The sequence below is a fragment of the Rhinatrema bivittatum genome, chromosome 10 (genome assembly GCF_901001135.1).
Source record: "Rhinatrema bivittatum chromosome 10, aRhiBiv1.1, whole genome shotgun sequence".
NCBI classification, from domain to species: domain Eukaryota; kingdom Metazoa; phylum Chordata; class Amphibia; order Gymnophiona; family Rhinatrematidae; genus Rhinatrema; species Rhinatrema bivittatum.
Window position 1 is genome coordinate 58,879,249 of NC_042624.1, and position 22,273 is coordinate 58,901,521.

The window sequence follows — 22,273 nt, forward strand, 5'->3', positions numbered from 1 at the left end:
ACCATTACAACGCGCGTTGCTTTCTCGGTGGGATCCGAAATCGTAGGAGTTCCACCTGCCGTTGCCACATGATGGAGCCAGCCAGTTCCAGTCTCACTTGGTGATTGATTCTGGCCCACTTGTTGCAGGGGATGGACCTGGAGGAGCCGCAGTGGGTAATAGTCACGACGGGCGCCAGCCTCACTGGTTGGGGGGTAGTTTGTCAGTCGCAATCCGCTCAGGATCGTTGGACAAGTCTTCAGGCGACATGGTCCATCAATCGATTGGAGACCAGGGTGGCCCGCCTGGCGTTACGTGCATTTCTCCCTCTGGTAGCTCAGCGTGCGGTGCGAGTCTTGTCAGACAACGTGACGACTTTGGCCTACATCAACCGCCAGGGAGGGAACCCGAAGCCAGCTGGTGGTCTGGGAGGCCAAAAGGCTCATGTTTTGGGCAGAGCGCCATTTGGTCCGGCTGGCAGCCTCGCACATAGCCGGGGTGGACAATGTGCAGGTAGACTTTCTCAGCCGCCAGCGTCTGGACCCAGGCGAGTGGGAACTGTCCGATGCAGCCTTCCGGTTTCTCACTCGTCACTGGGGGGTTCTGCATCTCGATCTGATGGCAACTCAGACAAACGCAAAAGCGCCCCGGTTCTTCAGTCGGTGGTGGGATTACGGGTCGGAGGTTCTTTCATGATCGTGTGGTCTTGCATATGCACCCTAACTTTCTGTCTAAGGTAATGACTGGTTTCCACATCGATCAGTGTTTTACCCACTTTCTTTCCCAGGCCTTATTCCCATCCAGGGGAACGGGCTTTTCATACTTTGGACTGCAAGAGGGCCTTGGCTTTCTATTTAGATCGCACATCAGGTCACAGGCAGTCCACTCAGCTCTTTGTGTCCTTCAATACCAATAGGCTGGGAGTGGCAGTGGGTAAGCTGACTTTATCCAACTGTTTGGATTGCATCACCTTCTGCTATGCGCAGGCGGGTCTTCAGCTGATTGGCCGAATCAAAGCTCATTCTGTGCGGGCCTTGGCGACATCTGTAGCTCATCTGCGAGCAGTCCCAGTCGTCAAAATTTGCTGTGCCACAGTGTGGAATTCTCTTCACAAGTTTGCAGCTCACTATTGCTTAGACAAAGATGGGCAACAGGACAGTGCCTTCGGTCAGTCCATCCAGAACAATCTTTTCCAGACCTGAACCCAATTCTTCCTGCCTTGAACCCCCGGTTGGAGCCAGCCAGTCTCCTGCTGACCAACAAAGCTACAGTTATTGTTGTGCCCATTTAGCAACTTGTTTGGCACCGGTTGGTCTCACCTGTTCACGGAGACAGCCTGGAGCTTGGTATTCACCCACATGTGAGGACTACCATCCTGCTTGTCCTAGGAGAAAGTGCAGTTGCTTACCTGTAACAGGTGTTCTCCTAGGACAGCAGGATGTTAGTCCTCAGGAATCCCACCTGTCACCCTGCAGAGTTGGGTTCTCCTTCCATTTTGTTTTTAATTTTTCGCTTGTATTTTTCTCTGTTACGAGACTGAAGGGGGACCTCACGTGGGATAGTGGCATGCTGCACATGCTCAGTGAGCTGGTCAAAGCTTCTAGAAACTGGCAATTTTTCTATGCCGAGCTCCATTGGATGATGTCACCCACATGTGAGGACTAACATCCTGCTGTCCTAGAAGAACACAGGTAAGCAACTGCACTTTCTGGGGATGCTTTTTCTCAGCAGGGACTGGGCATCTTGTTAAAATTGAAGGATGGATGGATGGTGCAACGTACAGGGAGATACTTCAAAGCAACCTGCTTCAATCTGCTAAAAAACTAAAACTTGGGAGAGAGTTTCTTTCATCAGGACAAAGATATCAAGTAGAAGGCCAAAGTAACACAGAACACTAAAAAGATGAATGTTCTACAATGGCCAAGTCGGATCTAAATCCAATCAAGATTTTGTGGCATTATTTGAAAATTTCGTGTCTAAGTGCCATCCAACTAACCTGAACAACCTGGAGCAAATATGCTAGGAAGAATGGGCAAAAATCACTCCAAACAGCTGGTAGAAACTAACCCCAAGTCTTAAAGCTTTTATTGCAGCAAAAGGTGGTTCTACCAAGTACTAGTCTAAAGGGGCTGAATACTTATACAAGCAGCATTTTTCTGTTTTTAATTTTATTTTACAAAAAATGCAATGAAATAATGAATTGTGACTTTGAAAATTTAACAGCATACTGCATTGCAATATTCATATTGTAAATGTCTTTTGTAATCCACACATCTACTGACATTTTAGGGATTTGAATACTTTTATATGCCACTGTATGTGTTATATTAGTTCATGAGATTAGTAAACAGGAAGTTCTAGCTCATGTGTTTAGAAAATGCTTGTGGTATTGGTGCAGCAGAGTGATCAGCAGTGTTAGGATGGGTTTCTAGCATTCTGGTTAGCTAGCGGAGGCAGGGTTGGATGCAGGGAAAGTGCTAAGAGGGAAAGACAAGATATAACTCTTTGCTGTTATACAATATAAAAGTTGACTATCCCTAGGCGTACAGCTGTAGACTTGTATACACATTATCGGCATGATATTTAACTACAAATTCTGTTACATTTATAACACAGGTGAATATTTTATTCAACATGGAACAGTTGAAAGAAGAAATTGACTTTCTAAAACATGCATGGAATAGAAGAAAAAATATGACTACTGTACTTTCCTGTTCTAATCCACTGAGTACGATGAAGAGGGACAGTAATAGCAATTTTTCACCTGAAAATTACAGTGAAAATGTGAGGCTTCTGATGGAGTGGATTAATGCTGTATGTCTATTCTACAGTGCTAAAGTAAGTATTCCTCTTTCCTTTTTCAACTTAAATTTAAAAAATGTAATATATTTTAAAATTGGTTTTGTGTTGATTTTTTTCTCATAGTTTCCTTATTAGGAAAACTAGATTACTATGATAAACACCATTTTATTTTCTTAGTAAAAGGAATGAAGCCACTTACTGTGAAAAATGTATGTGGGCATCAACATTATTGGTTTGGCAAGTAAACTAACTTTATGGGCCAGATTCAAAATCAAGGATTTGACTGTATGAATTGCTTTTACATGGTAGAATCCATATTTCAGCCAGTAAAGGATTTTTGACTGCATAATGGTATAAAAAACCATGAGAGAACCAATATTAAGGTTCAAAGGGAATCATAAATATTTGTAGCAATTGATTCTAAGCACATAATGGTAGATATGTCAAATTTGATCTTTTAAAGCAGGAATCCCCAAATTTGGTCCTTGGGGACTGTACAATGAAGGCAGTGTATAAAAAATCTCATGCATATTCAATATGGATATCCACGGTTTGTGATCCGTGAGGACCAAATTTGGGACCTTTGCTTTGAAGGTACATTTCTTGGCAGTAAGATACTATTTCCTTGTCACCCTGTTAAACCAATCCAGACAGATGGTTTATCCTTTCTTACCAGCAATTGGAAATGGAGAACTACAAATTTTCTGACATCAGTCACACTATTCTCTTGTACAGCAGTAAACCTTGCCAGTATTTCTCAGTCTCCAGCAGGTGCAGAGATATCTGGACTGGTGCAACGTTTGGAGGGTCTCTGGATGACCATCTTTTGAGGTTCAGGTAGAGCCAAAGGGGCGAGGAAGAAAACTTTGGTACTTTCAGGTTTTTTGACCATGAGGGGCTCCAAATCTCTTGGGAGTTTAAATTCTCTTGGAGCTGTGGGCTGTTGCCTTTCTTCCTCTCCTCCCTTCCTTCCCTCCTCCCCCTGTGTCTCAGCCATCTCCGATACTGTGGGCTTTGGTCCTGCTCCCTCTAAGTTGAGAAAAGATCTTGAACAAATCAAATTTAAAAAAAAAAATCTTTAGGGACTGGGTTGAATTCCAGTGGCTGCTGTGACTATTTTGGGAGAGCTCTGGGGGAATGGGAAGCATGAAGGTCCAATGAAAGTACCACTTGTGTGGAATTTGCTGCCGGAGTTCCTTCAAGAGCCTAGAGTGTGTGCGTGCAATAGCTGCTGGAGTCAGGGGATGCATGAGGCAGTGAGCGTAAAAAAGTTTTCTGGTGCAGGAGACCATGCATGAGCACTGGCCAGTTTTTGGGGGGAGATGCCACCATTTTTAGTATGCAGCAAATATGAGAGGGAGAGCCTGGCACAGTCTCCCTATCTTAGGAGGCCCTCCAAAGTTGTGCCCTTAAGGCTTTGGTGCTTCCCCCCTCTTGGGAGTTTAGGGCTGGATGTCCCTTTTTACCCCAGAGTTTGTGCTACTTTTGCACAAGGTCTTTCTGTAGGGCAAACTTAGGGGACACAATACAAGATGGTTGATTCGAGAAAGATCTCTCAAACTCAATTTTCCTTGGAGAATCAGATCTCCCTTTCCCCCTCACAGAGGTGAGCCTTCTTCCAGGATTGCTGGGAAATCCTTGTCTCTAGCCGTTCTGCCTCGCCATGTGGAGAGGAACAAACAGTCTTTCAGTGGTCTCGGAAGAGAAGTAAAAGAAAATTCTCCCCTCAGATACTGAGGAGTCCTTTGGCTGTTTAAAAGCAAGAAGAAATCTAAAAGGAGCAGATGCAAGGATTAAAAAGTCTACATGTGGCATGGAGGCTATTTAAAACACTATTTTGCATTTCACAAATTAAGGGAAAAGAAATACAAGCACCCATCAGTATGGCTAAACGGTACTGTAAGAGGCCACGGGAATGACTGCTACTACCTGGAGATAATACCCTTATTCAATAAACATATATACGGTTAATGTGACTCCAACATTGCTCTAAGCTTCAATGGCAAGAGGAAATGTGGAAAAAAAGGATTTGCATTCACAAAAAAGCGGGGAGTAGCTTGCTTGTTACGGCGGTTACTACCCCAAACCAAATAAGCATGATATTTTACTTTCAATGCATATCCAGCATAACTCTCTGCTTCAACGGCAGGGGAGAAAGTCTGATACTTCATGCATATCCAGCATAACTCTCTGCTTCAACGGCAGGGGAGAAAGTCTGATACTTCACTTTCAATGCATATCCAGCATAACACTCTGCTTCAACGGCAGGGGGAATGAAGAAAAGTGGATCTATATACAGACAACAACCAACAAGGACTGAATTACATAGTCTGGGTAAACAAATAAGCATGGGTGTAGCTTGCTTATTGTGGCGGTTACTACCCCTAACTAATTAAGCTAGATATTTCACTTAGATGTAGTTCCAACACTGCTCTCTACATTAATGGTGGGGGTGGAAGGGAAATAGAACCAAAAGGTTACTAAGAGCCAAGAGTAACAGATAAGAATGAAAAAAAAAAAGTGCAACACTTGCTGGGCAGACTGGATGGGCCGTTTGGTCTTCTGCCGTCATTTCTATGTTTCTATGTTAAAAGTCCTTTAAAAATGGAAAACAGGACCTAAGGAGGAAAATAGAAAGGCACCCAAGTACTGCCAAATGAAATGATAAATTAGGCTAAGAGGAAATTTGAGACTTGCCAAAGAGGTAAAAACTAATCATAAAAATCTTTTCTAATATTTTTTATTTATTTATTTATTTAAGGTTTTTTTATACCGGCATTCAAGAAATCGTTCTCATCATGTCGGTTTACAGAAAACAGGGGTGCAAAAATATAACCAAAAACATATATAATATATTAGAAATAAAAAAAAACCTTGAGGGAGTCATTTAGGCCATTAAATGACCAAGGTAGGATTGAGGAGTAAAAGACATTTAGGAAGGATAAGGCCATAGCAGAAAAAGTGAATATATTCTTTGCTTTAGTCTTTTCAGCAGAAAATGGGGAGATACCCACATCTGAACTGTTTTTTTTCCAAGTAATGACTCAGAGGAACGGAATCAAATCACTGTGAATATGGAAGAAGTACTAGAGCAAATGGACAAATTATGTAGTAGCAAATAACTGGGGCCTGTTGGTATTAACCCCAGAATTCTAAAGGAACTCAAATAGGAAATTGCATATCTACTATTGGCAATCTATAACATATCATTCAAATCTACCTCTATATCAGAGAACTGGAGTGTAGGAAATATAACACAAGTTTTCAAAAAGGGGCAGCCTAAGCAACCACAGATCATTGAGCCTGATTTTAGTGCCTGGTAAAAATGAAGAAACTATAATTAAGAACAAAATTGCTAGTTATATGGTTTAATGGGAAAGATCTAGCATGGATATGAAAAGGTAAGTTGTGCCTTTCTTACCTATTAGAATTATTTGACGGTCTAAACAAGCCTGTGGTTAAAGGAGAATTGGTCGATATAGTCTATTTGTATTTCCAGAAGGGGTTTGAAAAAGCCCACTCATAAGAGACTCCTCAGTAAACTAGTCATGGGATAGGAGGCATTGCCTCCCTACCTTGGTCTAATGGCCTAAATGACTCCCGCACATGTTTTTTTTTTATTTCTAATATATTTGAAAAGATTTTAATGATTAGATTTTGCCTTTTTAGCAAGCCTCAAATTCCCTCTTAGCCTGCTTTATTAGTGTTTTACATTTCATTTGGCAGTTCTTAGATGCCTTTCTATTTTCCTCCTTAGGTCCTGTTTTCCATTTTTTAAAGGACTTTTATTTGACCTTTGGCCTCTTACATTACCATTTAGCCATACTTACGGATACCAGTATGGATTAACTGGTTAAAAGACATCAGAAGACTTATGAGGAAAGACTGATGGATCTAAATATGTATACCCCGGAAAAGAGGAAGTACAGGGGAGCTATGATACAGACTTTCAGATACCTGAAAAGTTTTAATTATACACGATCCTTGAAGCTTTTCTGTTGGAAAGCAATCAGTAGAACTAGGAGTCACAAAATGAAACTCTAAGGGGGATGTCTCAGAACAAACATCAGGAAATATTTCTTCACAGAGAGGGTGGTGGATTCCTGGAATTACCTTTCCAGGAAGAGGTGGTGAGGACAAAAACAGTAAATGATTTGAAAATGGCATGGGGATAAACACCTGTGGATCCATAAAGGCTAGAGGTTAGAAATGAAAAAAAGGGTGCATGAGCATAATCTGCCCAGAGCAGCAGTTACTATCCTTAACAGAAGGCACAGGGATTACTACCCTTAACCAATTAGCTTGATGTTTGTGACACAACTGCATCATTGGCCTCTGCTTCGGCAGGGGGAAAAAGGGGGATTTAGATTCAAACGACAGCCAATGCTAGTCCCCAACTTTTGCTGTCCAGGATACTGATATGCAGATGCTAGAGATAAAGCACAGGACTGCTTCTACGACCAAGTCCAAAAAGCAAAGCGCATTCAAGCAGCATTGTCTAAATTATTATGAAGGCTGCTCACCTTGTAAAAACAATTTTGTAATGGATTTATCAGTTTCTTGGTTTAGATTGTAAATATTGCTACCCTTAACATAAGGTCGGGATAACCTGCATAGAGCAGCAGTTACTACCATAAGAAACTTGCTGGGCAGACTGGATGGACCATCTGGCCTTTCTGCCATCATTACTATGTTAAGACTTAATGGTCAGTTTTCCCAGTTGAAAAAAGTCAATAGTGGAGTGCCCCATAGATCTGTCCTGGGACCAGTGTTCTTCAACTTATTTATTGCTGATCTTGAAAGGGGAGTGATGCATGAAGTGATCGAATTTGCAGATAACATTAATACTTAGGGGAGATAAAACACAGGCAAGTTATGAAGAACTACAGAAGGACTTTGCGAGGCTCTAGAAATGGGCATCTAAATGGGAGATGAAATTTAATGTGGACAAGTGCAAAGTGATGCACATAGGAACAAAAAACCTCAATTTTAGATGCATGATGATGGGTTCAGTATTAGGTGTAACCAATCAGGAAAAAGGATCTAGGAGTCAGTGTCGACAAATCCACAGCTCAGTATATGGCAGCAGATCAAAAAGCAAACAATGCTAAGAATCATTCAGAAAGGAATGAAGAATATAACAGAGAACATAATAATGCAGCCACACTTTAAATATTGTATGCTATTGTAGTCACCCTATCTCAAAAACACTATAGCAGAGTGTGAAGGACTTCCTCATGCTCCATGCGACCGCAGTATCCTCCCCGGATATCTCAGCTGCCTGGCTCCCTTCCCTTGATGGGACTTCCAGGGGGAGCTGGACCATAGGATGCAACAGGCGGTGCTCCACACCCTTCAGGGCAACAAGCCGCTGGCTCAACCAGTGCCCCCGGTGTCCTAGCCTGACCCTGGGTTGCTAGCACCGCTGCTGGAGCGACTCTATATCCTCTTGGGGTCCCTTGATGCCCCACCGGCCACTGAGGTGTCACCCCCATTATGGGGTCCTTGGAGGAGGAGGATGTCTCCCGTCCAGGGGCACCATTGGGGGCGCTGGTACCCCGCCCATTCTTGCTCTATCCGGTTCCCAGTCCTTCAGGGGCTTCGATACCCTCCGTGCCCCCGGTTCCAACAGTTCTGTCTATGCCTTTGGTTCCGAGGCTGGGGGTTTCAGGCAGGGGCCCTCCTCGGGGTGTCCTGGGGTCTTCAGTGAGGAGGAAGCCCTGTATGATCCCTAGGGGGATGATACCTCAAGAGTCGTCTTCGAAGGACTGTGGAGACCTCCCCTTGGATCCATCTCCTCCAGATGAGAGGCCTAGGTACCTGCTCTGACCTTTGTGGGTTTTGTGCGGGCCATGACTGAGTCCATTCCTTTCCAGCTTCTGGCATAGGAGGACACCATCACAAGATGCTGAAGGTTCTCCGTAGATGCCCCAAAGTAGGTGCTCACTATCCCCATCCATATCTTTAAGGAGCTGCTCCTCAGGATGTGGGAGCACCACTGGCGAACCGCACCAGTCAGTGGTGGTGGAGTCTGCCCTCAAAAACGTTAAACGCTCTTGTACCCACACTTCGGCGCTTCTGGGGCAGGAACACCAGGCTGCAGATGCTCTGGGTAAGGAGGAGTATCAGGACGCAATGTTGATTGCTCGCATCGCCTCCTACCAGCTTTATATGACCTAGTACACTCGCAACCTCTGGAAGCAGGTCCTGGAGGAAGCCAAACGCCTCCCCCAGCTGCAGCAGAAAGTCGTCCTGGTCGTTGCCCAGCAGGGCTTGGAATGCGGCAAACATGAGGTGCGTTCCATCTATGATGTCTTCGAGACTGTGGTTCGGGTGGCGGTGGCAGGCATTGGAGTCCATAGGCTGGCATGGCTCTGAGCATCAGACCTGCAGCCGGAAGTACAAGATAAGCTTGCAGACATGCCCTGTACTGGGGAGAACATGTTTGGGGACAAGGTGCGGGATGCTCAGGTGAAGAACCACCATGAGACCTTCCCAGCACCTCTCCGCCAGCCTTCGGACCCACCAAGATATGCCCTCCGTCCTCATGTCAGGGCAGCAGAAGGTCCTTTTATCGCCAGAGGAAATATCCTCCAGCCTCGCATACTCGAGTGCCATGAGGGAATTCTAGGGGCTGCTCTTGACAGCAGCAGACCCCCAGGCCTCGGCCAGCTCCCCAGCAAAGTCCTTCCACGGGGTTTTGACTGGTCCCGAGGGAGCATAAGCTCTGTACCCGTACCCTCTGCCTTGGCGCCTCTGGTCGGAGATCGGCTACAGTCCTTCCAGGACCGATGGCCACATATCGCCCCGGACCAGTGGGTTCTGTCAATAACAGATACCCTTGACAGATGAAACTTTGAGTGTCCCGGTAGACTCTTCCCCCTTGTTCGTTGTGGGGCCAGGCCCCACATCAGGAGGTTCTTTGGACAGAGCACTCTGACCTGTTAACAGTTGGAGCAGTAGAACCCATCCCGCAAGGTGAGCAGGGACTGGGATTCTACTTCCTGATTCTAAAGAAAACAGGAAGGTTATGTCCCACCTTAGAACTGAGGGCCTTGAACAAAATCTGCAAAGAGAAAAGTTCAAGATGGTCTTGCTGAGTTCCCTGATTCCCCTCCTGCATAGGGGACTGGCTTTGCTCCCTCGACCTAAAGGGCGACTATGCCCGCATAAGAATCTTTCCCGGCCACAGGAAGTACTTATGATTCCTTGTAGGCGACAATCACTTCCAGTACAATCTGTTGCCATTCAGCCTGGCCTCGGCCCCACATGTCTTTACCAAGAGCTTGGCAGTAGTAGGTGCATATTTCCATCAGGGTGTAAGTCTTCCCCTACTTGGATGATTGACTAGTCAAGATGGCCACAGGCAAAGGGACACTTCATTTCCTCAACTTGACCATACAGGTGCTGGAATCCCTCGGGTTTGTCATCAACTACCCGAAGTCCCATCTTGTTCCGCTTACTCAGTTGGACTTCATTGGGGCTCGCCTGGATGCAACTCAGGGCCGGGCTTTCCTTCCTCACAACTGAGCGCTTGCTCTAGTGTCTCTGATGAGCTTGGTCCGCTGCAGCCTTACACTTCGGTTGTTGGGTCACGTGGATGCCTCTGTCCATGTCACCCCCTTGGAGCGCTTGCTCATGCGGAGAGCTCAATGGACTCTGCAGTCGCAGTGGCGCCAGGCCTCCCAAGACCTCAGCATGTGGATGCGCATCACGCCACCCCTCCAGGACTCCTTGTCCTAGTGGGAAATGCTGCCCAACCTTTCATACACCTCCATGCAGGTTGCTTCCACCCTTGGCTGTGGGGTGCATGCTAGATCAACTTCCTGGAAGTTCTGGCAATCAGGTATGCACTCTGGTTGTTTCTGGATTGCCTTTCCAGTCTAGCAGTCCTGGTCCAGATCGACAACCAGGTAGCGATGTGGTACATCAATAAACAGGGAGGTACCTGATCCAAATTTGGTCCTGGGTCTTGGGCCCTGTCCCAGGGAATTCTATGGGCTATATACCTAGCGGGGTCAGAGAATGTGGTGGTGGATCGCCTGTGTTAAGCATTCCACCCCCATGTGTGGTCCCTGGATCAGGCGGTGGCGAATCGCATTTTCCAACTCTGGGGGGTTACCGGACATGGATCTCTTTGCCTCCCCCTTCAACAGCAAAGTGAACAATTTCTGCTTCCTACACGGAGACTGGAAGACCAGCCTCAGATGCCTTTGCCCGCCATTGGGGCAAAGGCCTTCTGTATGCATATCCTCTGCATCTGCTGATGATGAAGACTGTCCTGAAGCTCCGGCAGGATGGGGGGACCATGATGCTTGTTGCCCCCCCCCCCCCCGTGACCAAGACAGGTTTGGTTCCCAATTCCTCGGGATCTCTCTGTCAGGGAACCGATCAGTCTAAGGACTTCCCCTGACTTGATCACGCAGGATCAAGGCAGGCTGTGCCATCCCAACCTCCAGGCACTGACTCTTAACTGCCTGGATGTTGAGAGGTTAGTCCTGCGGCCCCTTGACTTCTCTGAGGACATCTCAGGTCCTGGTAGCTTCTTGAAAGCCACCCACCAGAAAGTTGTACACTCTGAAGTGGATGGGGCTTTCTATTTAGTGTGAGAGTCATGGCTTGGATCCATTCTCTTTTTCTACTCCCATTTTGTTGGACTACTTGCTATCTCTTTCAGATACTGGTCTGAAAACTAACTCTGTCAGAGTGCTTCTCAGTGCTATCAGCGCCTACCAGCACACAGTGGATGGTTCACCTATTTCCATGCTTCCTGTGGTGCTCCGGTTCATATAGGGTTTGTTTCAGCTGAAACTTTCCCTGCGGCTTCCTGTTGTGTCCTGGGATCTCAACATGATTCTGGCTCATCTCATGCAAGATCCCTTCGAGCTCCTGTGTTCCTTCAAATTGAAGTATCTGACAGGGAAGATTATTTTCTTGATTGAAGTTACTTTGGCATGAGGAGTCAGTGAGCTTCAGGCATTGGTAACATATCCATCTTACACACAATATTTCCATGACAGGGTGGTGCTGCGCACCCACCCTAAATTTCTGCCTAAGGTGGTGACTGATTTTCATCTCAACTAGTCAATTGTCCTGCCTACCTTTTTTCCCAGGCCGAATTCTCACCACGGCAAGCGGGCTCTACACAGCATGGACTGCAAAAGAGCCTTGGCTTTCCATCTGGAGCGAAGAGCAGGCTACAGACAGTCCACACAACTCTTCATTTCCATCGATAAGAACAAATTGGGAGTTGCTGTCACCAAGCACACGTTATCCAATTAGCTGGCAGATTGCATTTCCTTCTGCTATACGCAGGTGGGCCTTCAGCTTAGAGGCTCATTCCGTCTGTGCAATGGCGGCTTCGGTAGCCTATTTGCATGCAGTTCCCATGGCCAACTTCTGCAAGACTGCGATGTGGAGTTCCCTCCACACGTTCTCGGCCCATTACCATTTGGGGAGAGATGGCCCTAGGGACAGAAATTTTGGTCAGGCTGTCCTGCAGAAACGTTTTCAGTGAGAAACAACCTAACTCCTCCTGCCTAGGGCTCTATTTTTTGGGGCAGGCTTCTCCCTAGGTTTTTCCACACCACCGCAGTTGTTGGCCCGATAACACCAGGTTCAGTGTCTGTGGATCTATATAAGTTTAGGAGCAGCCTGCTGCTTGGTATTCACCCTTGTGTGAGGACTATCATCCTGCTTATCCTAGGAGTAAACAGATTTGTTAACTGTAACAGGAGTTCTCCTAGGATAGCAGGATGTTAGTCCTCAGGAACCCTACCTGCCACCCTGCAGAGTTGGGGGTTCTACGATGTTTGTTTTATTTTTTCATAATTCTATGTTACGAGACCGAAGGGGTACCCCCGCGTGGATAGTGGCATGCTGGGCTTGCTCAGTGTGCCTAGTCAAAGTTCTAGAAACTTTGACAGAAGTTTTTCAAACTGGGTTCCATCTGATGATGTCAGCCATTTGAGGACTAACATCCTGCTGTCCTAGAAGTTACACCTATTACAGGTAAGCAACTCTGCTTTCTCCATAGTCAGCGGATGAATTAGCTATGTTTAATAACCGCCCGCCTCCCAGGTGAATCGATTACTTAATTGAAGCTAAGTTACAAATGAATTGAGGATTCTTGAGGTGGTTCTTTCTCATGAGTTCTCAATAAAAGCCTAAAAGCTTTACTGAGCTAGAGAGAAGGGAAATATTTGATGCTGATGGATGTTGTTACCCATGTGTAATGCTAATTCATCCCCCAGTCTATGGAGGACACTCTTTACGGTAAGCAAAATGCTTTTCCTAAGTCTATCTAGATATTTTCCCCATGGGCAAGCAGGACAGTCATCAGCCACAGAAGTAGGTGATGTCATCTGACGTTACCACAATGGAAGAGCTCTCAGAACTTAATAAAACCAAGTTTTTCTGACCTTGTATGAGTGTTCCTGCACAGCTTTTAACTTGTATCTCTCCTCATCAGGGCCGCCACATCCATTAGGCGAACTTCGGCGGTCGCCTAGGGCGCCGAGCCGTTGGGGGCACCGAAGAGCAGCCACGTGGTGCTGCAAGCGGGGCCTATCCCGCTCGCGGCAAAGAGAAATATAGACTGTGTGCTTCTCAGGGCCATGAGCCTTGAGAAGCACACAATCAGCGCTGGTCCTGAGAAGCACACAGTCGGCGCCGAAACAGGTGGGGGGGGGGGGGGCACGTGACACACACAACAGTCGGGGGGCGGGAGGGGCAGCAGTGCAAGGATCGCCTAGGGCGTTCAATACCCTTTCACCCGCCCTGCTCCTCATTCTTTTACTTGTGTGTGAGGATGAATTTTTGTTCTTGCAAGCTGCACATTGAAATTTTCAGCAGTTTGATTTTCTTATTTTACCAAAGTATTTTTCCTTTTTCTTTTCACCAATCTCCAGAAAATATCTTTTTAAATGTGTTTGCTCTAAATTTTCATCTTAAAATTAAGTTTAAATTTGCCTCCGCTCTGTTCACTATTGCAGACAGCAAACTGAACTTGATGTCCCTATTATTCTAAAATGACTTATCTGACCAAACACAACCACTGTGTTCACTGTTTGATACCATCATGATAAAATTGTTCTGCTTCTTCCTGAATTTTCCCCAGGGCCAGAAATTCTAGAGGCTAAACACTTGAAGAATTAAGTTCTTCTCAAGCCTCTGGAACAACTAAACAGAAGCAGTCTCTCAATTTGCGATGATCTCCAAAATCAAAAAGGCAAGATTCCTTTTATGCTAAGCGCCATGACTTGAAGTCTTAGCAGAGCCACCATTATGCCTCCAGCATTCAGGAGCTAAGAAAGGCTCCATCATTGTTGAGAAAACTGATGGAAAGGGGGCCATCTTCAGTGCCATCACTTTTCAGCATAGAATCAGTGGTTCCATCAATAAGTAAAGGTACTGCATCCTTGCTGATGACCTTGCCTTGGCATTGAGATGCTTATCTGCACTGAGGAGGCTAAACATTTATTTTTAGACTTTTAATTCCAGAATCCATAGCAGCTTAAGAAAAACATTCATAATAAAACCCTTAGGGATCATTTCAACTTCACCAGATTTGTTTTTGAGCCCGCAAGATTGTTTTATTGCGGATTGCAACAGGAAATTGAGTTTAGTGCATTCTGAATCTACTTGTGCAAAAATTCCTTGCCAATCGAGGCAGCTCCTCTATGCCAGTGCGGGTTGCTCCTGCCCCGCCTCTCCGTGACATCAACGGGGCACCAGTACAAAGGGAAGCGAACAACACCAGAGGCGCCAAAGGGGCATGCCCTTTGTGCACCCCTTCGTGCACCCTTCTGCACCTTTGTGCCTGCATTTCTGTTTAATATTTTTTCTCCAGATGCTATTTCTTGTAAACAATTGCTATTATACTTTCTACATAATACAGTCTATATTTGAATAAGTATTACTTTCTCTTTTTTTTTCAAAATGCATATTCCTATTGAATTGGGTAAAGGTAAACAGATGATCTTTCAAACTATCGCCGTAGGTATCCACAAACTGGACAATCTTCCCTGGTAAATATTACTCCCACACTTAAGACTGCTACTTTAATGATTGCCTCCATCTCTCTTTTAATTTTCAATGTGCAATCCATAAGAGAAAGGAACCTATAATCTATGATTTAATTTCCTCTCATTTACCAGATGCTGTCCTGACCACTGAAGCTTGGCTTTTTGCATATAACAATGTAATACTAAATTCCATGTGCCCCACAGGCTATATCCCATTTTCAGAACATCATCCCGATCGTAGATTAGGAGGTCTATTGATCATTATTAAAGATTCCCTGCAGGGGTACCAAGCTGGGAGGAGGTGAGGAGGACCTGATCTGTGGGAGACATCGGCCCTGCGTTACCTTGGAGTTTTGTTGCCACCTGACTCTACAAGGCCCTGGTGCCAGCGATCGGAGGCGTCATGACGTCCCTTCCGGTCGATGCCGGGAGGAGCCTTTAAAATCAGGCCTGCAGTGGTGCGCAGCTGTCACCGGTGCACGGCTTTGCAACATCTCGGCCCCCACAGTACCCAAAAGAAAGTATGTCGACCCCAATACTTTTGCTAATGCTCTATTTCAAAAACTCCCTATGCTTTCTGACAATGACATCAATCAATCGCTTGATATTTGGAATTCCTCAATATCCATATCCTTTAACACTATAGCCCCGAGCAAACTCTGTACCACTAGATCCAAACCTAGCGTGGCTTGGTTTTCAATAACATTACATAGAAATGACGGCAGAAGAAGACCAAACGGCCCATCCAGTCTGCCCAGCAAGCTTCGCACTTTTTTTTTTTCTCATACTTATCTGTTTCTCTTGGCTCTTAGTAACCTTTTGGCTCTATTTCCCTTCCACCCCCACCATTAATGTAGAGAGCAGTGTTGGAACTGCATCTAAGTGAAATATCTAGCTTAATTAGTTAGGGGTAGTAACTGCCGCAATAAGCAAGCTACACTCATGCTTATTTGTTTACCCAGACTATGTAATTCAGTCCTTGTTGGTGGTTGTCTGTATATAGATCCACTTTTCTTCATTCCCCCTGCCGTTGAAGCAGAGTTATGCTGGATATGCATGAAGTATCTGTCTTCCTCCCCTGCCGTTGAAGCAGAGAGCTATGCTGGATATGCGTGTTTTACGACAAATGAAAACCATGTTAAGACGCCTCGAACATTGCTGGCGTAAGAATCCAACTCCAGATAAGAGAACTGCCTATTTTACTCAGCTGAAAATATATAAAAAAGAAATTAATTTTGCAAAAAAAACCTCTTTATTATGCAAATAAAATTAAAATGGCCAATTGCAATCCAAAAATATTATTCAATATTGTAAAATCTTTAACATCACAAAAAACTACCTCCCATAACAATGCTTCAAATGACTTATGCTCTAAAATTGCTAGTCACGTTCAAGAAAAAGCACTCAAAATCTCCTCAAAATTCCTGCATCTACCAATTCCAAAAATAAACTTTCCCTCGCTCTTGTGCTCTTGGTTCTCCTTCTCTGAAACTGTTGCCTCCACGGTATCTCGCTTACTCACAAAATTGAAAGTATCTAATTCACCTTACAATCCTTGTCCAGGTCAACTCTTAAGACTGCCAAAACTTTCTTGCACCATCCATAGCTCAATTAGTTAACTTACCACTTAACACAGGAACATTTCCCAACATTCTCAAACAAACCTCTGTCAGACCCATACCTAAGGAAAAAACTGACCCATTTAAGCTTACTAATCTTCGTCCAATTGCCTCTTTGCCAACCCTCGCCAAAGTCATTGAATCAACCGTTCTTCATCAATTAACTGAATATATTTCACAATAACATCTTACATCCAAATCAACGCGGCTTATGCAAGGGGCAAAGAAACTCACCGTGTTGGTTCCCTCTGTACCTTCAGGGAGACCAACGATTCTAATGTTATTCCGACGGCTTCTTTTCCCTGCATCATTCTGCTTCTTAGCAAGCTGTTTTGTGAGCTTCTCAAGTTTGTCCAGATGCTCGCTCACATTTGTAGCAGCCATTTCCACTTCCTCTGCTCATTCCTGAAAGGCATCCAGGTGAGCCGTGTTCTTGGTTACCGTAGCCGCCAAACTAGTAATTTGGCCTATCAGCAAGTCTAACTTCTCCTCCAGGCTAGTTTTAATGCTGTCACCAATTTTTCCCATAGCATCACAGATCATGTCGAGCATATCTCCCAGTAGGCCAGGCTCGCTCCCTATCTCCTCATCCAAAGAGGCCTCATCCATAGCTGTTACTTTTTCTGAAGCAGCTTTTTTAGTAGTTCTTTTGGGACATACACATTGATCACCCCATAACATTGGCAGCGTTCGTTCAGGGAGGTCCCAAACCATTTCTGAACCGGGGACAAGTGATTTTTAGCAGGATTTTACAATTGGGGAGCAGGAGCACACCAATTCAGCAGCCACTCACCATGTGGCCATCTTGGTATCCCCACTTCACTACTCTTTACTGCTGTTTTTGGTCAAGCAGTTTTCAAGTTTAATTCATCATCTGTCTAATCTCTAAATAAACATGGGTTGTATGGTCCACTGCTGATTTAAAAACATAAAAACATACATGGGACCGCATGTGCATGGCTGATTATGGTTCTGCTTTTCCATGGAGGAAGCAAAGTTGTTTACCTGTAACAAGTGTAGGCCATAGACAGCAGGACAAATCAGTCACACAATCCCACCTTTTCCCTTCTTAGAGTTGAAAGTTAGCTTGCTATAAAGACTAAGGAGACTCACACGGCATCAACTGCGGGGGTACTCCTGTACAAGTTCCTAAAACCACCTCAGGTTTTTTTGTTTCAGTGCCATTGGATGATGCTACCCACTTATGTGACCATTTCATCTGCTGTCTACAAAGAACATCTGTTACAAGTAACCTTTGGTTTCTGGTGATTGATATTGAAAAACTTCTTTTAGGAATCTCACATGTTCTGTTTTTCTCTACATGTTTACATCATTAGTTTTAGCTTTAATTTGGATTGATTTGATAGATCTCCTTTCCCTTAACACATTAAAGTAGTTTACTAAAAACAGTCATAAATACATATTAAAAAACATAAGTAACCCAACATAAAATACTAGTAAATAAAATAAGTAATAAGACAATATGTGACAAAAATAATATCATAAATGATCTCTCTGTTTTAAACAATTTAATGGTTGAAAAAGGAGATGCCAAAGAAGAGGGAAAAAAACTAGAAAATAGACTGCTGTATTTCCTAAAGATTTGACTAAAAAGCCAAGCTTTAATTCCCTTCCTAACTTTGGATAATTGCTTTCATGCCAAAGATCAATTGGAAAAGAATTCCATGAAGGTGCCAGATAACTGAGCAACACACAATGTCTTTATATAATATCCTCAATTTTAATTATATTTCAAATGCACTGGAAGATAATCTTGAGCCCTATTTATATCCGAGAACAATGTATTACACTACATATGAAAACAAATATGAATTTTCATAAACTATTTTATAATAGCTATAACCTGATTATTTAAAGCACAGTCAATACAATTTGATAGTCTGTATTTACTTAGGAAAGAAAAAAAATATGAGAAAAATCTTTTAAAAAAATGTTTAAAATTTGGTATGATCTAGCTGTTGCATTCTTTACCATAGTTCAAATAATAAAGATAACCCCATAGTGTAGTATAATAATGCCTTAATTATCCCCCACTTCCATTATACTTTAAGCATTTTTCCCTTTAATTTTAGAGAATTACTTTCATAAAGTATAAGTGAATTAATTCCTGCAAATAACAGCCTTAAGCATGTCCATAAATTATTAAATGTTTTTTTTTAATAGGTAGAGAATTTTACTGTATCCTTCTCAGATGGACGAATACTTTGTTATCTAATTCATCACTATCATCCTTGCTATTTACCTTTGGATGCCATATGTCAACGCACCACATTAACAATAGAGTGCACACAAACTGGTACAGTTGCACTTAATTCATCTTCTGATTCTGATAACTCCTTGGATACATGGCCTGGAATATTTGACCAGTGTAAGTTGCCTTTTTAAATTTATTTTTAAAGTAAGTATAAAATGATCTCCAAGATTGAGACCTACTCTCACTGAGAAGTGGACCTCTCAGAGACGGAGAAAGTTTCAGCAAGATTCTTTGAAGTTTAGTACTGTTCCTCTGTGTCTGGCATAACAGCTTCCTGTTTCCCAATTTCAATTTCTGCATTATTTTAGGAAAGTTGTTTCCTTTTGTTAGCCATTCAGGAAATGCTATTTCAGGTAATTCTGCATGAGTTGCCATATACCTGCTTCACGTGCATATTCTGCATCATCTCTTGACCTGAATTCCTATAGTGTGTGCAGTTGGAAAGATGTGATTTATAGCTCTCAAAAATAATATGCTCTATACATAAAATGTATGAAAACCTCAGGGCTTGTGTGAAAGTTAAAGGAGTTACTCAGAAGATTTTTGCTTAAGAGGTACCAGATAGGAGTACCCTTTTGTTCTTGCTGTTTACCCTAGCCATAAAGCTATGAGCTACAATTATATGGAAGATTAGCAGTATTGGGGGATTAGAAAAAAAGAATACAAACTGTAATGGTGACAGTTACAAACCCTAATACATCTGTACCTAACATTATGTAAGAACTGGTTGAATTTGGGGAAATGAGTATAAATAAGCTATAGTTAATCAGAAACTTTGCATTTTAACTAATTAAAAAGTAAGCAAAAGGAAAATGTTGTGCAAAGTGGGCAAAAACACATGAGTAAATCTGAGTTATTAGTTAGGAAATCCTGTTCTTGTTTTTAATTTTTTATACATTTTCAAATATGCATCTCGAGATAAACTTGAGAAGAAATAATATTTACATCATATCAATAACTCCAAGAAGGGAAAAAAAACCCCGCAAACCTAGCTTATTCAGCTTGTATAACTAGTAAATTCAGTCCTCCACTAGTGGGGATAGCAATACCACAGCCCATAGGGAAAAAAAAACAAGTAAAGGAAATCATGGCAAAGCAACACTTTACAATACAAATGAAATAATTTTGGTAAGTCAGTAAGTTACCCATATGGGTGGGTTCCAGGGGTACAAACTGAACCTGCTGATGAACTGTTTTATCACTCAAGAAAAGGATTAGTTCAGTGGCTCCAAAAAACTATAGAAAACATCCTTATATTTAACATAGCATTTACGAGGGACTTTCAGAATCCTCAATTGCAATATCCTAGGCCTCGTTAGCAGAAACTGACTACACTGCTTTTGTGTAATTTTGGCCACATCAGGAAATACCTTGACTTTACACCAAAGAAACTTCACTAAAGAAAAGTCTAAGAAGTGAAGCATGGTCTGGATACAAAGCTAGGTTAACAGTGAGAGTTGAGGGCTTGGCCAAACTGTATTTGATAATTCCAAAACCTTCATTAACTCCAAACTGCCATCAGATATCAACTGAACTTCTTCATGAAGTGGCCCAGGTTATCTTTTCTTGAATGGATGAAGATGATAAATTCTTGCAACCAGAAGTGTAGTTTTTTTTTCCAGAGAAGTACTTCCATTAAGTATCTCTTGAAAATTTCTGCAGCAGAGACCATAGGTAGTTTGGAAAAGTCATTTAGTGCACCCAGATCAGCTTCTTTGTAGAAGTTTGCTCCATTAGCTAGATCTGTTGGAGGAGTTCTCAAAACTTCCAAGCCTAGGGAAAATGGACACATCTTCCTCGTCCAATCTCTGCAGCAGCTGGTCTCCTGCCGGAGTCAGTTGTAACAGCTGAGTCCATGGGGCCTATTATCTGCGGTAGAACTAGAATTGCAGGGTAACCTTCCATCCTTCCACTTCTCTTCTTAACCATTGGGATAAACATTTTAAGCACCAAGAGAACGAAAGAGAAGTATAATGATGACAAAAAACAGGGAATCGTCACATTTCATGTCCCAAATGAACCTCTCTGGATACAGGGCCCTATTCCCATTCCTACCCATGCGCTGAAAACAGAGCTGAAGCGTCACGGAAAGTTACACTACGGCACATCGTGCTCCATGGTGCATTGGTGCACCACGAGGCACTTGTAAAACACAGCGCATCATTGCCAAGCGAAGCACCGGCGCAGCCTACACCACCAGCGCAGACGACTCCTTCCTCGAAGCAAATGCTCCCGGGAGTACAACAGCCAAAGAGACCCAGAAGACCAAACATATACTTCGGGATCCCTTCCTTTCTATTGCCTCGGGTCAACAAGATGAAGAATCTGAAGTTGAACTCTCTTCAGGATCAAAATCCTCTGCAGCTCCTTCACTCAGTGATGATTCACTCTCTGATTAGTTGTCGTCATCTCATAATAGACCAGGGTCCCCCCAGGGAGAGCCACATGAGGCTAAAAAGACAGTATCTCAGGATCAGCTGTCTCCGCTTCCTTTACAACCGCAGCTGCCTCTCGCATCCAAAGCTATGCTTCAGATTTCTCAGGCTCTCAATACCTTCTTCCAGGATTTACAATCCATGCACCCACAACCCGCAACTTCATCTCTACCAACAGATGCACCAGGTCCATCAAAACTTACTCGACCACCTACATCATCTCCACACTGCGAGTGTCTGGATAGCTCCGCCTCTCAGTGGTCAACCTCTTCTCCAAGTTCGTCCACAGGTATGCCTTCTGACCCCCCAGAGGGTCTTCCAGAACCCTATTTCCCCACTGGAAGACTTAACTTATGCAAAGTTTGTTGAAAAGGTGGGTGCCCTTCTGAATATAGAAACTGGAAAAATCCTGGATCCAAGATCAGAAGTTCTGGGGATTCTAAAAATATTTGAAATGTCACCAGAGCCTACTGCGTTACCCCCTCATACAGTTTTAAATTCAGTATTGCACAAGATCTGGGAAAAACCTTTTTCTTCTGGTCCAACATCCAGAAAAACAGATTTAAAGTATAGGATGCGGACATTACTCTTTACGACTCTACACAATTACCCCATAATTCGATAGTAGTAGAGTCTGCCCTTTCTGAAGCAAAGCGATCAAAGCTCCATGCCAATTGGCTACCTGGTAAAGATTATAAATCTTTAGATGATTTTGGACAAAAGGTATATCATTCTTCGATGTCAACCACCAAAATTGAACATCATCAATTTTACATAATCCAATACCTCTTTGAAATACTTCAAAAACTGCGTCCACTCTGCCTAACCTCGGACAACTCCTTGCCACAACCCTTCACTGACATGGAGGAAGGACTTTGGCATTTACTCAGGACAGTTTATGAATCCTTCGAGTCTATCTCATGAGGTGCCACCGCAGCTATCGCAGCTGGTAGAATAGCTTGGTTGAGAGCTAGCTCAATACGAGAGGACGTTCATGAAAATTGGCTGATATCCCTTGCATGGGAGACAACCTTTTTGGCGATAAATATGCTGAAACCGTTGCACAATTAAAAGAGCAAAGTTAGGCAGTGCTTTCACTTACACCTACAGATCCCCACGCTTCCTACAAGAGAGTCT

General features: G+C 43.6%; 1 protein-coding gene across 1 annotated transcript in view; it reads left to right on the forward strand.

Annotated features, from left to right (window-relative positions):
* The window catches only part of ASPM (abnormal spindle microtubule assembly), a 201,225-nt gene that overhangs the window by 89,355 nt on the left and 89,597 nt on the right, over nucleotides 1-22,273 (forward strand). Inside the window, 2 exon segments of the mRNA XM_029618399.1 lie at nucleotides 2,596-2,817; nucleotides 18,611-18,815. Of these exon segments, the coding sequence (XP_029474259.1) occupies nucleotides 2,596-2,817; nucleotides 18,611-18,815 (427 nt within the window).